General features: G+C 38.5%; 1 protein-coding gene across 1 annotated transcript in view; it reads left to right on the plus strand.

Moving 5' to 3' along the window:
- Positions 1-22,133, plus strand: part of ttc13 (tetratricopeptide repeat domain 13) — a 40,136-nt gene that overhangs the window by 13,451 nt on the left and 4,552 nt on the right. Inside the window, exons 11-20 of the mRNA XM_002934451.5 lie at positions 2,328-2,502; positions 4,487-4,643; positions 6,814-6,944; positions 8,076-8,208; positions 10,578-10,670; positions 11,066-11,149; positions 12,701-12,785; positions 13,354-13,460; positions 19,255-19,390; positions 20,058-20,137. Of these exons, the coding sequence (XP_002934497.1) occupies positions 2,328-2,502; positions 4,487-4,643; positions 6,814-6,944; positions 8,076-8,208; positions 10,578-10,670; positions 11,066-11,149; positions 12,701-12,785; positions 13,354-13,460; positions 19,255-19,390; positions 20,058-20,137 (1,181 nt within the window). The remainder of the gene's footprint in view (positions 1-2,327; positions 2,503-4,486; positions 4,644-6,813; positions 6,945-8,075; positions 8,209-10,577; positions 10,671-11,065; positions 11,150-12,700; positions 12,786-13,353; positions 13,461-19,254; positions 19,391-20,057; positions 20,138-22,133) is intronic.

Raw genomic sequence — 22,133 nt, forward strand, 5'->3', positions numbered from 1 at the left:
ATCCCATGGCAACCAGCAGGTAGCATTTATTAGTTACCTTTTTAAAAGCATAGGTAAACCTTATCTAGGTAAACTTAGGGGCACATTCATCAAATCACGAGTTCAAATCCTGAAATGGGTAAAATTCGGATTGGATGCGATAATTTCTGATGATCGCAAATGTCACGAAAATGCTTACGGAAAAATCATAATAGTCACGATAATATCGTATTGGCGCTCCGAAAGTCACAAAATTTTCGTACCGAATGATCGTAAACAGCGGGAAAACCTTTCCGACTTTGACACTTCTGTGCATGATTTTGGAAGCCTCCCATAGGAATCAATGGCACTCTGCAGCTCCAACCAGGCCCAAGGAAAGTCACGATACCGAAGCTTGAATGAACTTTCGTACTCGGCGCGAAAATACGATTTTGTTGCACAAATATTGTCTCAAAGTACGAAAAAGTTGTGCAAGGTACAAAATTGTCGCAGAAAATATGCTTGGAGTGTTCGTACATTAATAAATGTCCCCCTTAGTGTCGTTAAGCACTATGGGATTAAGACATTTTGTACATACAGCTGCTATAAATGCTCTTCCATTCAAACAAAACAGAAATTATTTGTCTATATATTGCAGTTTATTCAAGCAGGCCAGCTGCATCCGTGTCATCCGTGGTCTCGCCACTCCTATTTATTTTTAGTGTGTAAGCCAGTATCACCGGTGATGTTTGCCATAGCAACCAATCAGCAGTTAGATAGGTCACCTACAAGTTAGAAAACAAAAGCAAAGATCTGATTGGTTGGTATATAGGCAACATCACCGGTAATGTTGGCTTACACACTGTAATAAATATGCCCCTCTCTGTCATCTGATTCATTAAAATTATTGAAACTACCAAATGATTGCCTTCTTAATGATTTAAAGTTGATGAATACATCCTTTTGCTATAGTTTATACAAGAGCAGTGGTCGGCTTAATGTTATAGTTACATGTAATTCTCTTTCTCTTCATTTATATTTTAGTTTTTGATCTTCCTAATATATGTGTGTGTATATAATCACTGGGGGTGCCAAAAAGTGAGGTAGCTCCCCTGGTGCTTATAATCACACCTGTGCTCCTGCACTGGCCCAGGCTATTTCTGTAGAAGCTCCTTGTCTCCACCTTCTTTGGCTTCTTCCGTCTTCTCTTCATTCCGGTTGAGGCAGGTGCATGCACAATGGAGTGAAAGCTCTGATACAAAAAAAAAACAGCCTTTTCACTCCACTGCACATGTGCCTGACTGGGCCCAGAAAGGAGAAGACAAAAGAGGAAGAAAAATCTAGCAGAATATGTTTATAATTGCATACGTTTAATAATACATTGTAATAGTAATTTTCAGTGTTAGCTTAACCGTAGAATTTCTGTATGTCAGATTAAAAGTCAGAGCATATTCTTCAATTGTCCTATGTACAGAATCCTGCCAGGAACATGACCAATGAATGTAGCCTGAACATTCTGGTGATGCCAGTAGATGGCTAGACATTATGGGTTCAGTTGAATTGATGTCAAAATCACTTTCACATATTCAGTCACTTTTTTTCATAAAACACAAATCATAGTAATACAGTATAGTAAACTAAAGGGGTTAATTATCTCAAATGTAGCTAGTAGTATAATGTAGACATTTTAAGACAATTTGCACTTAGTGTTTTATTGTTGTCTTTTGCATTTATTTATATGCAACTTGGAATTTTAACCACTATCTTGTTAATACTCTAGCAGCCAGTTACAGGGTTGGAAGTTAAAATGGAAGATCAACAGAAAAAATCAACGTAAGAAGGTCAGAAAAAAGATTCATTTTTAAAACTAAGAAAAGGGGGTTCCTGGAGTCATTAAACATGGCAACCAGATAACATTTTTGACTGCAGGCTGTATGTAAGCAGAATAGGAATGCCAGAAACCACACAAAATAAAGAATAATGCTGAGTTTATAAGGTCTATTGTACAATATAGATTGTACAATAGACCTTATAAACTCAACATTATTCTTTACTAAAACTTAATAAAACATAATTAAGTTGAACAGCATCCTCCTTTGTGAGAAGTTACTATTGGAATATGACTATAACACCTACTTTAAGGTGTTAAAAATCTACACCAGTTTCAAATATGAGAGGAGTCTGCTGGAGGTCACTTGCTTAACTGTAGGGCAGATGGTGCCTTACTGATGAGTGAAGGATATTCAAAGTAAGGAACCCCTGGCTGCAGGATATAGCAGGATTGTGGGAGCAAGTGAGAGTATTTGTTTTACTTGTTTTGTACTATGTTTAAATGTTTTCAACACGTATCATATTCTGTTCTTATTTAGAGATGCCTTCAACTAGAGCCTTACAATGAAGTGTGCCAGTACATGAAAGGACTTAGCCATGTGTCTATGGGACATTTTTATGAAGGAATAAAAGCTCAGACTAAAGTAATGCTAAATGACCCTCTGCCTGGCCAGAAAGCAAGTCAAGAATATTTGAAAGTAAAATACTTAAGAGGTAAGAAGTTTTGCACAGCCTAACAGTACCATTAAAGGGCAAGGAAAGCCAATTTAACTTGGGGTGCCAATTTGTTAGGCACCCACAGTGAATAAAATTGCTTACTATTTTCCCAGGTTGGTGCACTTCTCTGGTAAAAGACAAACTGCTCTGGCACGTGGTTAGAAAATTACACCAGTTTTACTTCAGCATGTCCTGTCACTTCCTGGCCCCAAAAAGCAAAGTTGAAAATACAAATTTTTAGTCCCCTGAGATGACCCTGTGTCCAACTAGTCCCATATTCCTGCTGATCTGACCAAAATGGCCTAGCACCAATTAATATCAGGGTACCCACAGCAGGTTGCCAAAAGAAGCACAGGCTAAAGCCATTTTATGTGCTGTAACTGACACAATCCCCAATCTGAAAATGTCAGCCGCAATTTACGTCCAGTTTGCAAAAAGCAAATTGTGTTTGTTTTGACACATTGGTTGCAGATCCCTGCACTTACAATTTCTCTGGGGGAAACGCAGCATTGTAGGCAAAAAGCACTTTACACAATGCACTACGTAACCCTTTATCCATGTAATAACAGGATTCTGGGAATTTCTTCCCAGAATCCTGTTATGACTTATTTGCATACGGATGAGGCGGTCTCCTCAATCCTTTTAGTTTGTTCGTTTATCCATGTAACAAATCCTCATTGCTTAGGTTAAGCCACAGTTTTGGCATGGATATACAGTCAACAAAAGGCAGTGGGGTGTTCTTTTGTACACAGTAATCACGGCATTATGTACATACTCAACATGCTGTTGAGTGGTACGTTAGCACTCTTAGGGGCTGATTTACTAACCCACGAATTTGAATCCGAATGGGAAAAATTCAGATTGGAAAACGAACATTTTGCGACTTTTTCGTATTTTTTGCGACTTTTTCGTCGCCGTTACGACTTTTACGTAAATTGTCGCGACTTTTTCGTAGTTGTTATGACTTGCGCGAATTGTCGCAACTTTTTCGTAGCCGTTACGATTTGCTCGTATATTGTCGCAACTCTTTCGTATTGAGCGCTCGTAAATTGCGGGCAAAACTTTCAGATTTTGCATGATTTTGGAAGCCTCCCATAGGACTCAATGGCACTGTGCAGCTCCAACCTGGCCCAAGGAAAGTCACGATACTGAAGCTTGAATGAATCCGAAACTTTCGTACTCGGCGCGACGGCTACGATAAAGTTGCGACAATTCGCACAAATCGTAATGGCTACGAAAAAGTTAAGACAATTTGCAAAAAAGTCGTATCAGCTACGAAAAAGTCGCGACAATTTCCGAAAAAAAATCGCAAAATACCGATCATTAAGAAAAAAAAGCATTCGGGCGCTTTTCGAACGTTTGTGAATTAGTAAATCAGCCCCTTAATGTTTACAATGGCTGAGCAGATAGGATACTGTCCATATGTACTCAGTATGCCTGTTAAATTTCATATAGTTTGTTGTTAGCGACTAAACAGACATCTATAAAGCACTTGAATATTGCACATTCTGTAAAGAATATAAGATATATTTACGTTTCAAACATTTCAAGCCTATGACTGCTAGAAAGGATGAATTGCCTGCATGGCAGACGGTAATTTCTGGCTTTTTTGGGGAAGAGACATCTGTTTCCTACTGCAGTTGTGTTTCAGGAAGCTACAGGCTCTTTGCAGACTCCACTTAGTGATTAATATTGTATTGCATGCAGGCTTTGCTGTTAGCTATACAGTTTTTTTTCACTTTATTACTTCCTGTTACAAATTTTTGACTGCTTCACGAAAAATAACTTGTTACATGTGTTTACAGAACTCCTGCTTTACATTAATGAAAGATTGGATCCTAGTGATGTTTAGAATTGACTAGTTATGTTGTGAAAACAACTCAATAAAAATTATCTATCTATCTATCTATTTGTCTGTCTGCATATAGACACACACACTGGATATTTTATGTAAATTTTACCACTTTTTATATCTTTGCAGAGTACTCTCGCTATTTGCATGCACATCTAGACACCCCGGTAACAGAATATAACATTGATGCTGACTTGCCTGGGAATTTCAAAGACCACTGGGCAAAGAACTTGCCCTTTTTAATAGAAGATTATGAAGAGCAACCAGGTCTACAACCACATATAAAGTAGGTATTTACATAGCAATGTGGCCTCTGCAGAAGCAGCAACATTTATTCTCCACAGGGAAAGTGTCCTCCTTTTTCATATAACACCCATTTGTAATGAAGTAGACCTCAATATTTAATAGACAGAAGCAGCTGACAGCAAGTTGGGCAGACGTTTTATTAAAACCTGTGTTCATGGTTCGAGTCATTAGTGAATGATTTACTTTGCTCTGTGAGCTCTAATAAACATGGCCCTATTTACCTCCTATTTCAGTCAGTATTTATGTCATCTGTAGCTTGTACTGTACGTTTACCCAGAATTATTAATAAAATGTATTTATAAAATGCCAACATATTGAATGTATATTGCAAAGTTGCTTAGAATTATGTTTTCTTTTATTAGGAAAAAAAATATTTTTCATGTTGACATTCTTTAAACATTAAAAAAAAAACATACAAAATTACCAATACAAGAGGTAAAGAGCTTGCAATCTAAATGGAAAAGGTAATAAGACAAGGTGTGGGAATATTGTACAGGTATGGGATCCCTTATCTGGAAACCTGTTATCCAGAAAGTTCCAAATTACGGGAAGGTCATCTCCCATAGACTCTGTTTTAATCAAATAATTCAGATTTTTAAAAATAATTAGCTTTTTCTCTTCATTAATAAAACAGAACCTTGAACTTGATCCAACTAAGATAGAATTAATCCTTATTTGAGGCAAAACAATCCTATTCGGTTTAATTAATGTTTAAAAATGTCACAAATATGCTTAGAAAAATCGTAATAGTCACGATAATATCGTATTGGCGATCCGAAAGTCACGAAATTTTCATATCGAACAATTGTAAATGGTGGATTACCCTTTCTGACTTTGATCCTTCTGTGCATGATTTTGGAAGCCTCCCATAGGGCTCAATGGCACTCTGCAGCTCCAACCTGGCCCAAGGAAAGTCTCCCATAGGGCTCAATGGCACTCTGCAGCTCCAATCTGGCCCAAGGAAAGTCTCCCATAGGGCTCAATGGCACTCTGCAGCTCCAACCTGGCCCAAGGAAAGTCTCCCATAGGACTCAATGGCACTCTGCAGCTCCAACCTGGCCCAAGGAAAGTCTCCCATAGGGCTCAATGGCACTCTGCAGCTCCAACCTGGCCCAAGGAAAGTCTCCCATAGGGCTCAATGGCACTCTGCAGCTCCAACCCGGCCCAAGGAAAGTCTCCCATAGGGCTCAATGGCACTCTGCAGCTCCAACCCGGCCCAAGGAAAGTCTCCCATAGGGCTCAATGGCACTCTGCAGCTCCAACCCGGCCCAAGGAAAGTCTCCCATAGGGCTCAATGGCACTCTGCAGCTCCAACCCGGCCCAAGGAAAGTCTCCCATAGGGCTCAATGGCACTCTGCAGCTCCAACCCGGCCCAAGGAAAGTCTCCCATAGGGCTCAATGACACTCTGCAGCTCCAACCTGGCCCAAGGAAAGTCTCCCATAGGGCTCAATGGCACTCTGCAGCTCCAACCCGGCCCAAGGAAAGTCTCCCATAGGGCTCAATGACACTCTGCAGCTCCAACCTGGCCCAAGGAAAGTCTCCCATAGGGCTCAATGGCACTCTGCAGCTCCAACCCGGCCCAAGGAAAGTCTCCCATAGGGCTCAATGGCACTCTGCAGCTCCAACCTGGCCCAAGGAAAGTCACGAAACCGAAGCTTGAATGAATCCGAAACTTTCGTACTCGGTGCGACAATACTATTTTGTCACACAAATTGTCGCAAAGTACGAAAAAGTTGCAAACAATACGCACAGTACGAAAAAATTTTGTATTTGTAAACAATCGTACTTTGATAAATGTGCCCCTTAATGTATGAAGATCCAAATTCCAGAAAGACCCCTTTTCCAGAAAACCCCATGTCCCGAGCATTCTGGATAACAGGTGCCGTACCTGTAAATGCATAGAAGGTACATTTACTGTATTACAGGTTGTTTGAGACTTGGGGTTTTCTGGATTAGGGGTCTTTCCATAACAAGAAGGAACATGTATTAAATAACTTCCTTAATATCAAGGTACTGTCATATTTAGTTAAGTTGGTAAACAATTAAGTCTTATTTTAGTCTGACCTGTAAACTTAGCATGTATTATCAAAGCAGATAAGTCTGTTTCAAGGTTGCTTGCTCATGAATGTTGTTTCTTTCCTCTCTTTAGGGATGTTCTTCCTCAAAATTTTGAAAGCTACAAGCCAGAAATACAAGAGCTTGTGTGTGTAGCAGACAGTCTTGGGTCTTTAATGCAATATGAGACATATGGCTTCTTACCCAACAGGAGAATTCACAGAGGTATGGCATTAACTCTATGGAAGAAAGGCATTAACATTAACTGACAGAGTTCTATGGCACTCACACAGTGCAGGCATTGTTAATATAAATATTTATGCTACTAATGTTAACACAGAAGTGCTGTCTGTACAAAGCAAGTTTTTAAATGTGGCTCTCATTTTTTTGTGTTTCATTTTACAGAATTGCTAAAACATTTGTTTGCCTAGTGGGTTTAGGTGCTTCTCTGCTACTGATTTGTTGTACCACATAAAAACAATTTGGTCCCCCACACATGCATTGCATTAAAGGGGAACTTCACCTAGATTTTTTCTTTACATAATGAAAAAAAATGTAATTCCTTGCAAACTCATTCCCGTAATTTGGATCTCCATACCTTAAGTCCACTGCAAAATCATTTAAACATTATTAAACCCAATAGGATTGTTTTGCCCCCAATGAAGATTAATTATATCTTATTTAGGATCAAGTACAAGGTACTGTTTTATTATTGCAGAGAAAATGGAGTCTATGGGAGATGGCCTTTCAGAAATTCTGAACTTTCTGCATAATGGGTTTCCGGATAACAGATCCCATACCTGTACATTTACAAATATTTTTCCGTTTTAATTGAAATGTATACTGGAAACTTGCTTTGAATTAAGTTTTATTTTCATTATGCACAATACATTGTGTTTATGTGTTCCAGCTAAACCCTATGCTTGTTCTTTTCAGGGAGTTGGGACTGGATCAGTTGTGTGTTAGAGCTTAGTGCTACTGCTAAGCGTTAACACCCCATAGGAAATAAATTCATGTGACCGCTTAAAGCAGAGAAACATAATTACAAATGGGGTATCATCAGTTATGATATGTGTACAGTAAACACTGATTTTAGAAGAGTTTATTTTTTGTTTCGAACAAGTACTGTAATGTTTCATTACCAAACAACACTGAAAAGGGTGATGATGGGAATGGATTGGTTTGCTCAGAGAACCAAATGTGTTTATTGCATGCTAAGCAAATGATAGGTGTTGAGCAGTGATTCCCGAACTAAAGAAAACCATATTTGGGCAGATCGATTGTGCTCTGTTATAATGTCTATTTGGCATCTGTTTCTGTGCTAACCCTGAGTCCTGCTGTGTGTCTGCCTTGCAGCAATGGGCCTGGCCGCGCTGGAAATCATGCAAGCCTTGCACAGAACATGGACTAATTCAAAAGTGCGGATTAATGGGAAAACCAGATTGATGCAGTGGAGAGATATGTTTGATATCGCTGTTAAATGGAGAAGGTATGGATGGCTGGATGAAAACTGAGTCTGCCAGTTATGTTGACTTTTCTGCAACTGCAAATTCTGAATAAGCATCAGCCTAGGTTACAGTGACTGACACACACATTTGTAACTTTAAACCCAAACACATTACAGCAAAATATGTTTTATTCATACTGGCATTATATTAAGGGAAAGGGCACATATAGTGATTCAGGGTGCTTAGCAAAGAAGGCAGTAACTCTTGGGAAGCACAGGCAGTTGCTTTGGGGAAGCAACTAAGCACTTGGATCACACCTTAATCATTTTAAACACAACTCTGTTCAGTTTCCAAGCTATTCTCACAAAACCCCAATGCATCCACAATTCCCTTTAAAATGAATGGTGAGTGATTTAGCTTGGGCAACAAAATACCTTGACTTTCGGCAAGTGCCATTGCCTTCATTGCATTACAGTGTTATTATTCAGGACTTTGATGTAGACATCTTGACATTAGGCAACTTTGTGGGTTTTACTGCTAGTGATAAGTAATATTTTCGGCAGGTTTCGCCACAAAGAAATACCCATAGACTCCAAAGGCTGTAAAAAAATGTTGCCCATTGACTTCAATGCATTTTGTGAATTGTCGTCATTTCGCAAACTTTTTTTCAAAGCGAAACGGGACAGATTCGCCCCTCACTATTTGCCACCATTTCACAAGCACTTCATAAGTGCAGACTCTTAAGTATATTGATAAAAATGTGCATTATTTATCAATATCCTTAAAACTTAACTTTCACAAAGAATAAACAAAAAAAAATACTCAATGTTTCTGCATCCCGAGTTCATATTTAGGATATTTTAACAATATTTATTAAAGGTCCTGTAACACAAACATTTTAACTTTTTATTTTTCATAGTTTTGGAATGAGTTGCCTTTTTATTCTGTCCCATTCCAACTTGCAACTTAAATTTAAGTTTGGTTGCCAGGGGGAATAAATGACCCTGGCAGCCCAGAAACAGGTGCTCTGTGAGACGCCATTCTGACATCCAAATAAGGGAGCTAGGGTAACAGGGGCCATAGCAACCACATAACCAATAATATCCTAAACTGGAGAACTGCTAACCAGAACATTAATTAGAAAAAAAAACAAAAATTCCAGCCAAAGTCAAATTGTCTTGGAAATATCGTTTTGGGCAACAAATCCACTTTTGTACAATGAAGCCAGGCCCAATACATATTTATAAATGTCTCCCAAGTTCATAACAATGCTAACTACAGGTATTTATTTTATTATATCAGGCATTCTATAAATGATGAATAATTAAAGGACAAAGTTACCATTATGTGGAATGCATATAGGCCATTTTCTGTTTTTAATGGTCATTTATTGACTTGTGCCCACCAGCTCTATAAAATAAAAAGGAATGTTTCCAATGATGCATTATGAATACAGGTACAATAAACTACCCACTTAAAAACAAGGGGGGATATTTGTTAATGATTTAACTGGGGAATCCAGAAGGTTGTTTTAGCAGTTTGATCTCTTTTGCTATTTTACAGCAGCTTTCTGACTGTCAGGAAGAGAGTTAACAAATAGTCACAGTTATCAGTATGTAAGATATGTATCTGAATATGTATAGCAGTGCATGAAACGGATTGCACTGAGAAGTCTATATACTCATTTTTATTGGGTGTCAGTACTGTGTGCTGCACAAGAGCAGCACTGAGCACCTGTTGGATCCCCTATTCATTGATGTGTGCCATAACTTTAAAATCATTTCTACCCCTTCAAAAAAAAATAAAAAATTGTTACATAGGAAAAAATATTTGTATCTTTTTACAAGCAGTACACAACTATGCTGATCCTGAATATAGGATATACAGGTATGGGACCTGTTATCTAGAATGCTTAGGACCTGGGTTTTTCTGGATAATGTGTCTTTCCGTAATTTGATTCCCATACCTTAAGTCTACTAAAAATCATTTAAAGTTTAGATAAACTGAATATGATTGTTTTGCCTGCAATAAGGATTAATTATTATCTTAGATGCGATCAAGCACAACGTACTGGTTTTATTAAAGAAAAAGGAAATAATTTTAAATGGAATCTATGGGAGATTGTTTTAAACAGAGTCTATGTGGAGCTTTCTGGATAATGGGTTTCCCATACCTGTACTAGTTTGTCTGGCAAATACATCAGCATGTATTTGGGCTACCAAAATATCCCTTTGAGCACAGATGAATTTTGCTCTACAGTAGTTGAGCAAATCTCTTGGTATCTGTTCATTAATTTTGAAAGAGTAACCTTCAGAATTTAGTAACATTAGCCTTAACTTGATTTCTCTTTGGAAAATTTTTGAAATTGCTGTGCTTGTCTCAAATGTGTTTTGTTGTTTTGTGTTGATAGGATTTCTGATCCAGATCAGCCTGTGCTTTGGTTAGATCAGATGCCAGCTCAGAGCCTTATCAGAGGATTTAATAACCACATCAATCTCATCAGGTAACAGATTCACAGCTCCACAAAGCCTTATAGTGAATGCTCAGCAGCATTTGAATGTTTATGCACATCATTGCAGTACTATTGTTAACATGGAATTACTATATACAATGTCAGCTGATTATAGAAATTTGTACAGATGTGGCTGTTAACACATTTAGATTTCTGTTACACTATAAATTACATGAAAGGGATTGCCTGTCTTCTTAAAAATACAGGTCTATTTAATGCAAATATAGCTTATGTAATGGTTGTGTATGTTTTAGAGGCCTCTTTAGCCTTACCAGGTACAGCAGCCTTATCAGGCTGTACACATATAGATAAAACTGTTTTGTATCTGTAAATGTACGACCACTCTTATGTTATATGCACAGTGGATTGTCTGTTTGTTTTCACAGAGGCCAGATCATCAACATGAGATATCTGGACTATTTTGATACAATACTTGGTTTTATAAAAGACAGGATTCTTATATATCACAGGTAAATATTTATATTTGCTATTCTGCAAGAAATACATCAACCTGAACTGTTAAAAGAACAAAAAAGTCCAGTTTCTTTTTGTTAAGTGTGTTGAGCATTGTATCTGTTTACTTTGATAAACATAAACGATTTAGCCCTTCTTTTAACCCAGTGTTCTATATCCTTTAGTGAACTGATTTTTGTATATGCAATTAGACTGTAGGTAGGTGGTTTGGCCATCACATTCTACAATTCTACAGTTCTACAATTTTTCTTTCTATTATCGTTCAATAAACTGTTTAAAGGACATGGCTTATATAGAGAATAATGTACCCCCTACTGTAATTTATAAACATATTAGAAGTCACCAAGGAGTTACATGACTATATGAAAGCACAACACCGCTGGGGTGGGTTATGTCTGTGGGTCACAGGGACACAGTAGGTCTTGGTTGTGGTGAACCCCCTTATATCTGTTGTTAAGTCTTTGCCTCTATTTCCTTTTCATTCTTTATTACCTATTTGTTCTTTCCCAGTTCACCTCCACCCTGTCTTTGATCTCTTCTACTTCAATGTGCCACTCTGTTAAGGTGGCCATACACTGGCCTATTGTAGCTGTCGATTCCGGTCCCTCAGGCCCATGTAGGGGCACAAACGACGGGTCTGCCTGACCGACATCTTGCCTAAAATCGGGCAGATATCGATCGGGCAGGTTAAAAAATGTAGTCAGATCGGGGACCGCATCGGCTCGTTGATGTGGTCCCCGAACTGACTGTGCCTATTACTGGTGTTCTAATTCGTTTGCTTGTCCCCAGGGCCAAACAACCAAATTAGACTGTCTTCCCCTTTACTTCAATTGTCCCATGTTTATGGTCGCCTCCTCTTCCAGCACCTGTTCTCCTGTTCGTAATTCCTCCTAGCAACACTCCTCCCCGTTACTACTACTTCCTTTGGTGTGGGATTTCTGTGGGTAGTCTGTACGGCAGCAGTGCAGAACTGGAAACCTGGTAGGAAGGCAGGTTGCAGGGAGCAGTGACCTTGTCAGTGGGTGTGGCAGTAGATGGGGGCAGCTAGCTGCTGAGTGGTGAGAAGAAAGCAGTGCAGTTAAGGGGAAATGTGGAGTAAGACATACATGCCATGCCTGTGTCTTTAAGTTATAACTGGTCGCATTCTGATTTAGGAATGCATTTTATTATAGTAAATAAAGTAAATACAGGTCATGGAACTTCAAGGTGACTTCTAATATCCTCATATTTTTCAACAGGGGGTACTTTATTATAATACAAGTTTCAGTGAGTAATGTGGCAGAAATTACTTAACTAAGCACTGATTATAACTGATAACATCACTAAGCACCGTTTATAAGGATATCGTTTACAGGATATTAATGGCTTTTGTGTATTGTAATGGCATAGTTTACAGTATATATAATGAATTTGTGTCTATCAATCAATCACACGCACACACATACATATATACAAGTATGCAAAGATTGGCCACATAATAATCTTAAAAGTGTACATGTTTACCTTTTCAATATTTCTCAATCTTTTTCTTGTGTTTTCTTTCTAAGTGCCAATAATCCAAGGGGTCTTTTAGAAGTTAAGGAAGCTCTAGAAAAAGTTAAGAAAGTGGAGGATCTGCTACCCATCATGAAGGTATACTTTTTTTAAAATGTATTTGGAAATGTTGTAACTTCACCTTAAAGTAAACAGACATATAAAAATAAATGTATCAGCAGTGAGTGGCAGTATTTTCTAGCATCTTATATGTGGGGAAAACTGCTATTGAAAACAAGTGAACAGTTGCTTAAGATATTGGTTTAAGTACAACATAACCATGTATTGTAAGCACAATCATATCTTTAAAGCTTTTAGAATTGAATTAGAATATATATCCCCCTGTACAATGAGTTAATAAAGTCCCCACTTCTCTAATTTGTGTTTTATATTTTTGCCCACCATAATAATATTTTAAATCACTATAAGCTCTTTTTATATAAGTATTGGATATTCCCCCTATTGCACTATTCCATATGCCCCAGGCAAACTTTGGTTGGACAGTCCACCTGCCTTTCAGAATGTTTAGTGTTATTTTCGTGCCCTTAATAGATTTGCAACCAAAGGGTTATTTATTATTAGTGCCAGCCGCTCACATATATTACATCTTAAAAGAATTAAGAAATCCATGAACTGATAATACTTATATCTTACTTTTTGTGAGCAGTTAAACAGCAAAACAAGAGATGGGTTCACAGTGAACACAAAAGTTCCCAGCCTCAAAGATGAAAGGAAAGAATATGATGGATTCACAATTACTATAACAGGAGATAAGTAAGAAACACATTTCTGTATCTGAACCTCCTTTTATTATATTCTGTGAGGTATCCCTGTTCTCAGGAAATCAATCCAGTTTTTTTTTCCTTCTGTCCCATTCATTTAAGGTCGAATAAAACTTAAATACATGTCCATAACAACAAATTGGTATTGTTGCGGCCATGGTACATTGTTTGAAAGTCGTGGCTAAATAAGGCTTTAGTATTTTCCCATATATTTTCCCTTCTTTGTACATCAGTCTTTGCTATTTTCTTGTTCAAAGCCATAGTGACCTTTAACTCATCAGTATGGGATCCAGTTTCTGTATTAACTCAATGTTAATTTCAAATTTCTTTTAGAGAAGTCCGTTGTAAACAGGTCCATTATTATTGCTAAGTCATTGACCAACAGTTGCATTTACTGGTGTGAGTTAAAGGGCACTTTGTTTTTTTATGTTTATTTTAAATTCAATAGAAATATGATAAGTGCAGTTTATAACCCCTTTAATTCTCAGTTACTGGTGCTGAGAATTACACAGGAGTGATGGGCCTGATACACCAGAAGGAAAGAACTGAATCACTGTTAGCAGTGTAAACATTTGACATGACAGATCTGTGTTTGAATATTGTAACCTTATCAAGTACTACAGAGCCAGGGAGCAATGGTTCTGAAGTCTTATTAGCAAGTCTTTCATGCTAGAAAATTGCTGGGTGTCTATTGGCGTTCTCTTTACATGATCTGCATGTATTCTTTTGTCGTATCTTGGCTGTTGGTAGCATTTAGGGCAGTGACATACGAGGAGATTAGTCGCTGCGCCGCAATTTGCCAAAGTCGCCCAAAGTTTACTCTCAAGGCAATTTCTGCAAATCGCAACGCAGCGTGTGCCATCCCACCGGCGATTTACATACTAGTCAGTGGGATGGCATTGCGGGGAGATTAGTCGCCCACGACAACGAAGATTTGTCGTCCGGCGACTAATCTCCATGTGTGTCACTGCCATTAAGGGGCAATAAAACATGGCATTTTGTAGTCATTTGTGGTTTAATATATATATATTTATGACAAGTTGTTCATGTATTAATTAAGCTCTGGGATATATGATAATTAGATATTATGGTAGATCACAGTCGGGAGAGAGTTTAAGAAAAAGGGGAAACTCTTCTGTGGTTGCTGTTTCAGACTGTATTATGAGGAAACCCATAGACTGCTAGTAACAACCTTTTAGGTGAAATAGAAGAGCCCTGGCAACCCCGGTTTTCAGCAACACCAGAATGACAGACTGCCTATCTGCCATCTCCTCCTGGATGTCACAGTGCCATCTGAAACAGAATTAATTATATTTCCTCCAACATTCTCCCCTGCCCCTCAGGTTTTACTCATAGTCAATAACATCACCTTTCAATCAAGCACTCTGGCACGCTGCCTAGGAATTATCTTAGACTCCCACCTTTTACACCACACATCCAATCACTTACCAAATCTTGAGAACCTGGATCCACCCTACTGGCCAGTCTCTAGCCTAGGAACAGTTATTGCAGGACAATGCCATTTTATTGTTAAATGGTACTCATGTTCTTGGTAATCCTAAACTGCACCTCAGAGGGGCCTGCTACCACTTCTTTCACTCTTAATAATTGCTTCAGCAAGGAGTGTCCTTGTGTTCTGTGATCTCCAAGTTTCTGTAACCCTGCTCACTTGATCTTTTCACTCATATCCCACCAATACTACCTATCTTTATTAATATTATACTATATTTATGTAGTACTGACATATCCCCATGGTGCTTTACAGTGATGATGCAATTCATATCAGTCCCCAACCCAGGGAAACTTACAATATAAAGTTCATATCACATTTACACACACTGTCAATTTTATCAGGAGCTATGTCTGGGTGTGGGAAAGAAACCCATGCAATTAAAACTAGGAACCCAGTAATGCAATGCTATCCACCTACGTTTAGCTGCCCATATGATTTTCCTAAACTCCGCTGGTTTGTTCTTCTCTCACTTAAGCCATCATGGTCTTTACTGTCATATTTCCCCCATTCATTACTTTGTTGCCTTGACTATAATCTGTATTTTATTTCCATTTTTATATTTGCCTCACCTACCACTTAAAACTGATCTTGTGCCTGTCCTTAATGTCTCCTTCTAGCACCATTGTTGTTTCATACAACTTACTTGTCTTTATTTTAGAACTCTTAAATCCCTGCCCTTTCGTTTATTTAATGACATGCTTTCAGATTTAAATGAGAAGGAAAGGTACAATCACTGGGTGGGGTAGCTGGGAGAGCGATCCTCTCTCGTCTTTGTTCTTCCGAATCCCAGGGCCGGCGCATGTGCAGTAGGGTGCTAATGGTGACTTTCTTGTTAAAGTTCTGCTTTTCACTCTACTGTCTTTGCGCAAGACAGAAGGAGGAAGAGGATCCCTTCCGGGGGTAAGATTTTGGCACCTCCCCAGTGATTGTTTCTTTCCTTCTCCTTTAATTAGCATTAATAAAAATACTGTTCCTGATACCTTATAATGATGGTTATAGTAATGCCTTTTCAGGATTATGCACCAATAATGTCCATTGTAGCCCACCCCGACTATACCATTGCTACCAACCAAATGTTTGCTGTCATTGTTTTGACTACATTAGACCTTAAAAATCTTAAAGGAACAGTAACACCAAAAAATGAAAGTGTATAAAAATAATTAATATATTATATACTATTGCCCTGCACTGGTAAAAGTTGTGTGTTTTCTTCATAAACACTACTGCAGTTTATATAAATACCCTGCTGTGTAGCCCCGGGGGCAGCCATTTAAATTGAAAAAAGGAGAAAAGGCACAGGTTACTAAGCAGATAACAGATAAGTAGCAGATTCCCATTGTATTCTACACAGTTTATCTGGTATCTTCTTATGTAACCTGTGCCTTTTCTCCTTTTTTCAATTTAAATGGCTGCCCCCGTGGCTACACAGCAGCTATTTCTTTTAACTATAGTAGTCTTTCTGAAGCAAACACACAACTTTTACCAGTGCAGGGCAATATACATTATATTTTAATTATTTTAAAACATTTTTATTTTTTAGTGTTACTGTTCCTTTAACTGACTATACATTTTCTTCCCAGAACCATTTGTTTGGGTCAGGGTTTCACCCTATTACATTGAGTACATAACTGATCATTGTCTTCTCTCAATTCTTCCACCCCATTTTGGTGCAATTAAAGGAGCTGAGAGGGCTTCAAGGGCACAAAGAATGAATAAAATTGAATTGCAGAGGGGCAGGGACAAGATAATACAAATACAGCTTGATGAATAAAGTTGGATTTATAATTACGATGAACTATAGAGGTGTGTTTTTATTGACATAAAAAATTGCCAACCAATTGCAACTGAAGAGATATCAGAAAGGGCTGATGTTCATATAACTTGCTAAGGGAGTTGCTTTGGCTGTTGTTATTATGCTTTTGTGCTACGCCACTCACTTATTGCAGTATCAATAACACATCATCTGGCTGGTTTTCCCCTATAGAAGCTGGTAGGACTGTGCTTTGTGCTTTGTGTTTATATTGATACCTGCAACAGTGTTAAAAGGTGGTATATGCAGCAGAGTAGAGTATGTTTTATGTATAAAGTGTTTTTTTAATCTATGTTTCTTTAAATAGGAATTTCAACTGTATTAGAGGAGAGGTAAAGATATATTTTGTAAGTATAGGGCTTCTGCACAGGCCTCTCCTTTCCAACCACACAGACCTGATCTTAAAATGCAAAGCTGCACAGCAGCTACCAAGTCTGACCACGTCAGTTTACCCAAACTGGTCATTTTTGGGTTTCGTTGCGTGTGCTTCTGGTCAGTGATTACTGCTAAAGTGTGAGGGGCAGGAAGTGATGTGACCAGACATGGTGAGTGCCAGTCCTGCTGCTCATCTCTGCTGTTGTTGAAGGAGCAGAGCTGTTCTTAAGAGTCTACGCGTGGTGATGAGGGCTCATAAATCAAGAACCTGTATTATCAGAATTAAAAATAAATACATTTTGTGCAACTGAATAGAATGATTTCATATTTTAATAGGCCATTATGTAGAATAAAAAAAAGTCCTTTTAGAATAAGAGGACACTCTATCGCCCTCGAATTAAAGGTGGTTTGGGCCTACCAAATTTATTATACTATTACAAAGCAGCTCAATTAGCCCAAATCCCCTTAATGCATGCCCAAACGGATACACCCCATTGGGTTTCCCTAGAGTCCCATTTTTCCTATCCCCTTTCCCCAACGGGTTTGATATGGAGTCCAAAAGCAAGCAGGCCCCCTACATGTAGCCCTTGCCTTCGGGTGACCCTGAAAACCTGGGACTCGACAGTTAAAACTTTATCTCTCAGTTCACCCCATACCCCGGCCGCTCCAATCTTGGGCAACCCTAAGTTTATCCCAGGTCTCAATTACAATCGATATGCATGGTGGACAGCTAACAAAAAATGGGAAATTGGGCATTTGTTAACCAGAACCGGCCCCTTTCTATTACAAACTTTCTTAGACACCTATAAGGTCCCCCTATCTGAATGGTTTCGCACTTTGTACAAGTGCACTTTGTACAATCTCAATGGAGTTTATCTAACCAACATGACAAGTCAGAGACCTTTTTTGAGAAGTGGTGTCTAAAAAACCCTAAACATAGGAAATCGGTCTCCATATTATACAGTGCCTTTTTCCCAGACGATAAAGCTACAAGTCTATCATACGTTACGGCATGGCAAACTGACTTACAAACCGGCCTGTCACTAGAAGCCTGGGAATCTATATGGTTAACGGTTAAAAGTTTTTCACGCAATGTTTCTCTCCTGGAGGCTAATTATAAAGTGCTCTTTAGGTGGTACCTAGTCCCAGCTCGTATAGATAAATTTTTGCCCACAGCCGACCCAAGATGTTTCCGGGGATGTGATCAAACAGGCTCGATGTTCCATATACGGTGGTCTTGCCCTAAAGCCCAGAGGTTCTGGATAAGAGTTTTTACCATGGTTCATTCTATTTTTGGGACCTTGGTCCCTAAACATCCAACTATTGCCCTATTATGTCACAAACCTGATGCTCTCACAGTAAAACAATTTCAACTTTTAACAGTTATCATGACGGTAGCCAAACTTATTATTGCAAAAGTGTGGAAAACAAAACAAATCCGTTTGAAGCTCTCAAAAACAAAGTTGATGGAATCATGGCCATGGAAAAAATGTCTAGTATTTTATCGGACTCGCATAAGCAATTTATTAAAATCTGGGAGCCATGGCTCGTGTATAGATATGGAGAAGCCTATCCTACTTCTCTCCTATCTCTGTAACCTTAACATAAAATAACACTATCATAGATATCGCCCACAGACAACTAATGGTTTTTCTGTCTGGTCGGATCCCCGAGTAAAAATCGTAAAAGTCTTAAAATCATAGCTACTTACCCCGTCTATTGTATATAGTTCTAGTTATTCAGTTTTTAAAGATAATAAAGTGAGGGGCCCAGGGGCCCCATAGAGAATCCCCTGGCCCCCGACGGAAAAATTTCAGACTACTTACTAAACTATGTTTACTACCTGTATCTCATCATAAAGCTTTGGTACTCTATGTTATTGTAACTATGCTTGTATATACGGTGATATTTGGAAAGTAGCCTGTATGTCTTTTGCTTTTTCAAATAAAAAACATATTGAAATAAAAAAAAAAAAGTCCTTTTAGACCAAGACAAAAGTTATTTTTCCAAGCAGGCTTCCAGTAATTTTGCACACTCAAAGACTTTAGCTTTAACTGTTTGTTTTTTTTAATTTTCTGTATTTTTCAGAGTTGGCAACATTCTTTTTTCAGTAGAAACTCAAACGACCGAAGAGAGAACACAATTGTACCATGCAGAGATCGAAGCTCTTTATAAGGATCTCACCACAAAAGGGAAAGTGTTGGCTTTGTCCACAGAGCTGGGGGTAAGTGCCTTTGTCATCAGTGAACGAAAATACTGGGATCTCAAGATAAAATTATTCTTAAAGATTCTGTCCTCAGTTACTGTTTGTGCTTGTAACAGTGCATAGCATTATGCCATTTGTAAAGGAACTGTTTTGCAGTCGTACAGTTTGGTTTGGCATTCACTAGTATGTTTTGCTCCCCAGATCTGTTTTTGATTTTCTATGTTTAAAAAGAACAGCAACGATAAAATCATTGTAGAGAATAGAATTGATTATTAGCATTATTGTAACATGATTGTTAGCATATTATTCTCTTAGCTTTCATTTCTTTATCCTTTTGATTTTAGAAATGTTTACATTTTTCAATCCCCAACTCACAGCATATCCATGATTGCAACCATATTGGTATCTCACAATAAGACCACCTGCAGCTTTATTTTTTATTGATAAAGCCCTTACCCACACCACTATCCTATGATGACACTGTGTGCTCATGTGGTCCTAAAAGATCTGTAGGCCTATGGTTAATTGCTTAATCCTTACCAATAGCTAAGTTTCTCTGTATCTGATATTTTAGGGATATGTTGTCTTTGAGCAGTTATTATACCCATTTTAAATAAAATGTTTGTGATCTAAAATCATGATGTTTGTGTGCATGCAGTGTAATAATATCTCTTCTTTTGACCAGGAAGCAGATCTTGTGTGTGAATTGATTCTGTCATTGGTGTATTATTTCTACAATCTAATGCCACTGTCCCGAGGATCAAGGTAGGTCAATTTCTAGATTGTTTTGTAGGGGAAATATACACCTATGGTATACACTTCGGCATTAGCTAAATAAAGAGGGTTTATGCTGTTCTGCCTAAGGATAAGTGCTTTATCTTTGCCATGGCCTGGATAAAGGCATATTAAACAGCTCTACTTTGTTGCTTGAGGGCAGGTGATTATGTGTATTCTCCTCCTATGGTCTACTTTAGGCTAATGTCAGACGAGGCGTCTGGAGTATATTTTCGGCAAGCTGAAAATCGATTGCCGAAAATAGCGCCATCCGCCTCCTACCTGTGCCTACACAGGAATGAATGGAATACGCTCGGGTACAGGCACATGTAGCCGATATCTGCCAAAAACCGTGAGACTTTGTATCTTCGGCAGATATCGGCTACATGTGCCTGCACCCAATCGTATTTCATTCATTTGGGTGCAGGCTCAGGTAGGAGGTAAATGGCGCTTTTTTTGGCAAGCAATTTTCAGCTTGCCGAAAATATACGCCAGACGCCTTGTCTAACATTAGCCTTAGGTCTTATTCAGTTAATCTAGTAGGGAGGGTGAGAAAAGGTTTCAGACTTCTTATCCAGAAGCCTGAAGACATTTTTTTTTAGAATTTGAAGCCCTACGCTAAAACATATGCTGGGTACACACTCTGGATCTTTATCTGAAACCCAAATTCACTGGCGGAATTCCAATATATAAGCCTCCTTCAATATTTGAACCCCCCCCAGTGAATTAGGGTCTCCTTGTTCTTTTTAAAACTTAACTACTTTGTTATGTGGGTCACAGGACTGTAAGGTGTTATCTGTCCTGTTGGTTTTGCTTGCCTTTCATTTATATTCACTTTTGTAGTCATTAAAGGGGTTATTTTAAAGAAAAACTAAAGCCTAACTAAAAAAAAGTATGGCAGAAATGTTGTACATTATGTTTTATGCTTCTGCAACCGCAGCCCTTTAGCAGGGAAGATCCTCCAAAGATGCCCCGGTAGCTCCCCATCTTCTTTTCTGCCGATTCACTGCACATACTCTGTGCTGCTGTCAGTTATTGAGCTTAGGCCTTAGAGCTTAGAAACCAGTGCAGTTAGCATCAGAATTTAATAATTAACCCTGAAGCATCAGCTTATATGACAGGCCAGCCTTATTTTCTGCTTGATATTTTGCAATGATCCCACAGCTTTGGTTCTCAACAACTGCCCAGAGCACCCTGAGCATGCTCGGCTAAGAACAGTATATAAAATATGGCATTTTTAGGCATATTTATTTTTTAGGGTTTAGTTCTCCTTTAAAACAAATTTGAGTGCATTTTCACAAAGGTAATGCAAACACCTAAGGGAACCCTGGAAACATTTCCAGGTCCGACCTGGCAAATTCCACGGTTCCCTTGCAACAATGCATGCACTTGAGACTAATTTATCAGAGCAGGCTGATGGGAAACATGCTTTGTGCAAGCTGGTAGGAGTCATGTATGGGCCACAAGTACATTGTGAATATGCGCTCAAATGTGTGCTTATTTTAAAGGAGAACTAAACCCTAAAACATTAATATGACTAGAAATGCAATATTTTATATACAGTTCTTACTGAACCAGCCTAAAGTTTAATTATCTCAGTAGCAGCAATGATCCAGGACTTCAGACTTGTCACAGGACAGTTTGTGTCGGTGACACTCATACTCGGTGTGCTCTGAGCAGCTGTTGGGAAGCTAAGCTTAGGGGTCATCACAAATTATCAAGCAGAAAATGAGGTTGGTCCTCATAATGAATTTGACTTGACTGATGAATTTCTGGCAGCAAATTGGTTACAGAGAACCTTTAAAGGCACCCAATCAACAAGACGACCGATATCCAAGACCTTTGGCCATATCAGTCCCCTTGTCTCCCACCATAGACAAACCATTTATCAAACTTTGTAATATAGGTGTGAGTATGGTTCTCTTTACCACTTCCCTATCTTAATTTGCATACGCAAATTAGGATTCAGATTCAGTTCGTTATTTGG

Source organism: Xenopus tropicalis, chromosome 5 (assembly GCF_000004195.4).
Source record: "Xenopus tropicalis strain Nigerian chromosome 5, UCB_Xtro_10.0, whole genome shotgun sequence".
Lineage (NCBI taxonomy): Eukaryota > Metazoa > Chordata > Amphibia > Anura > Pipidae > Xenopus > Xenopus tropicalis.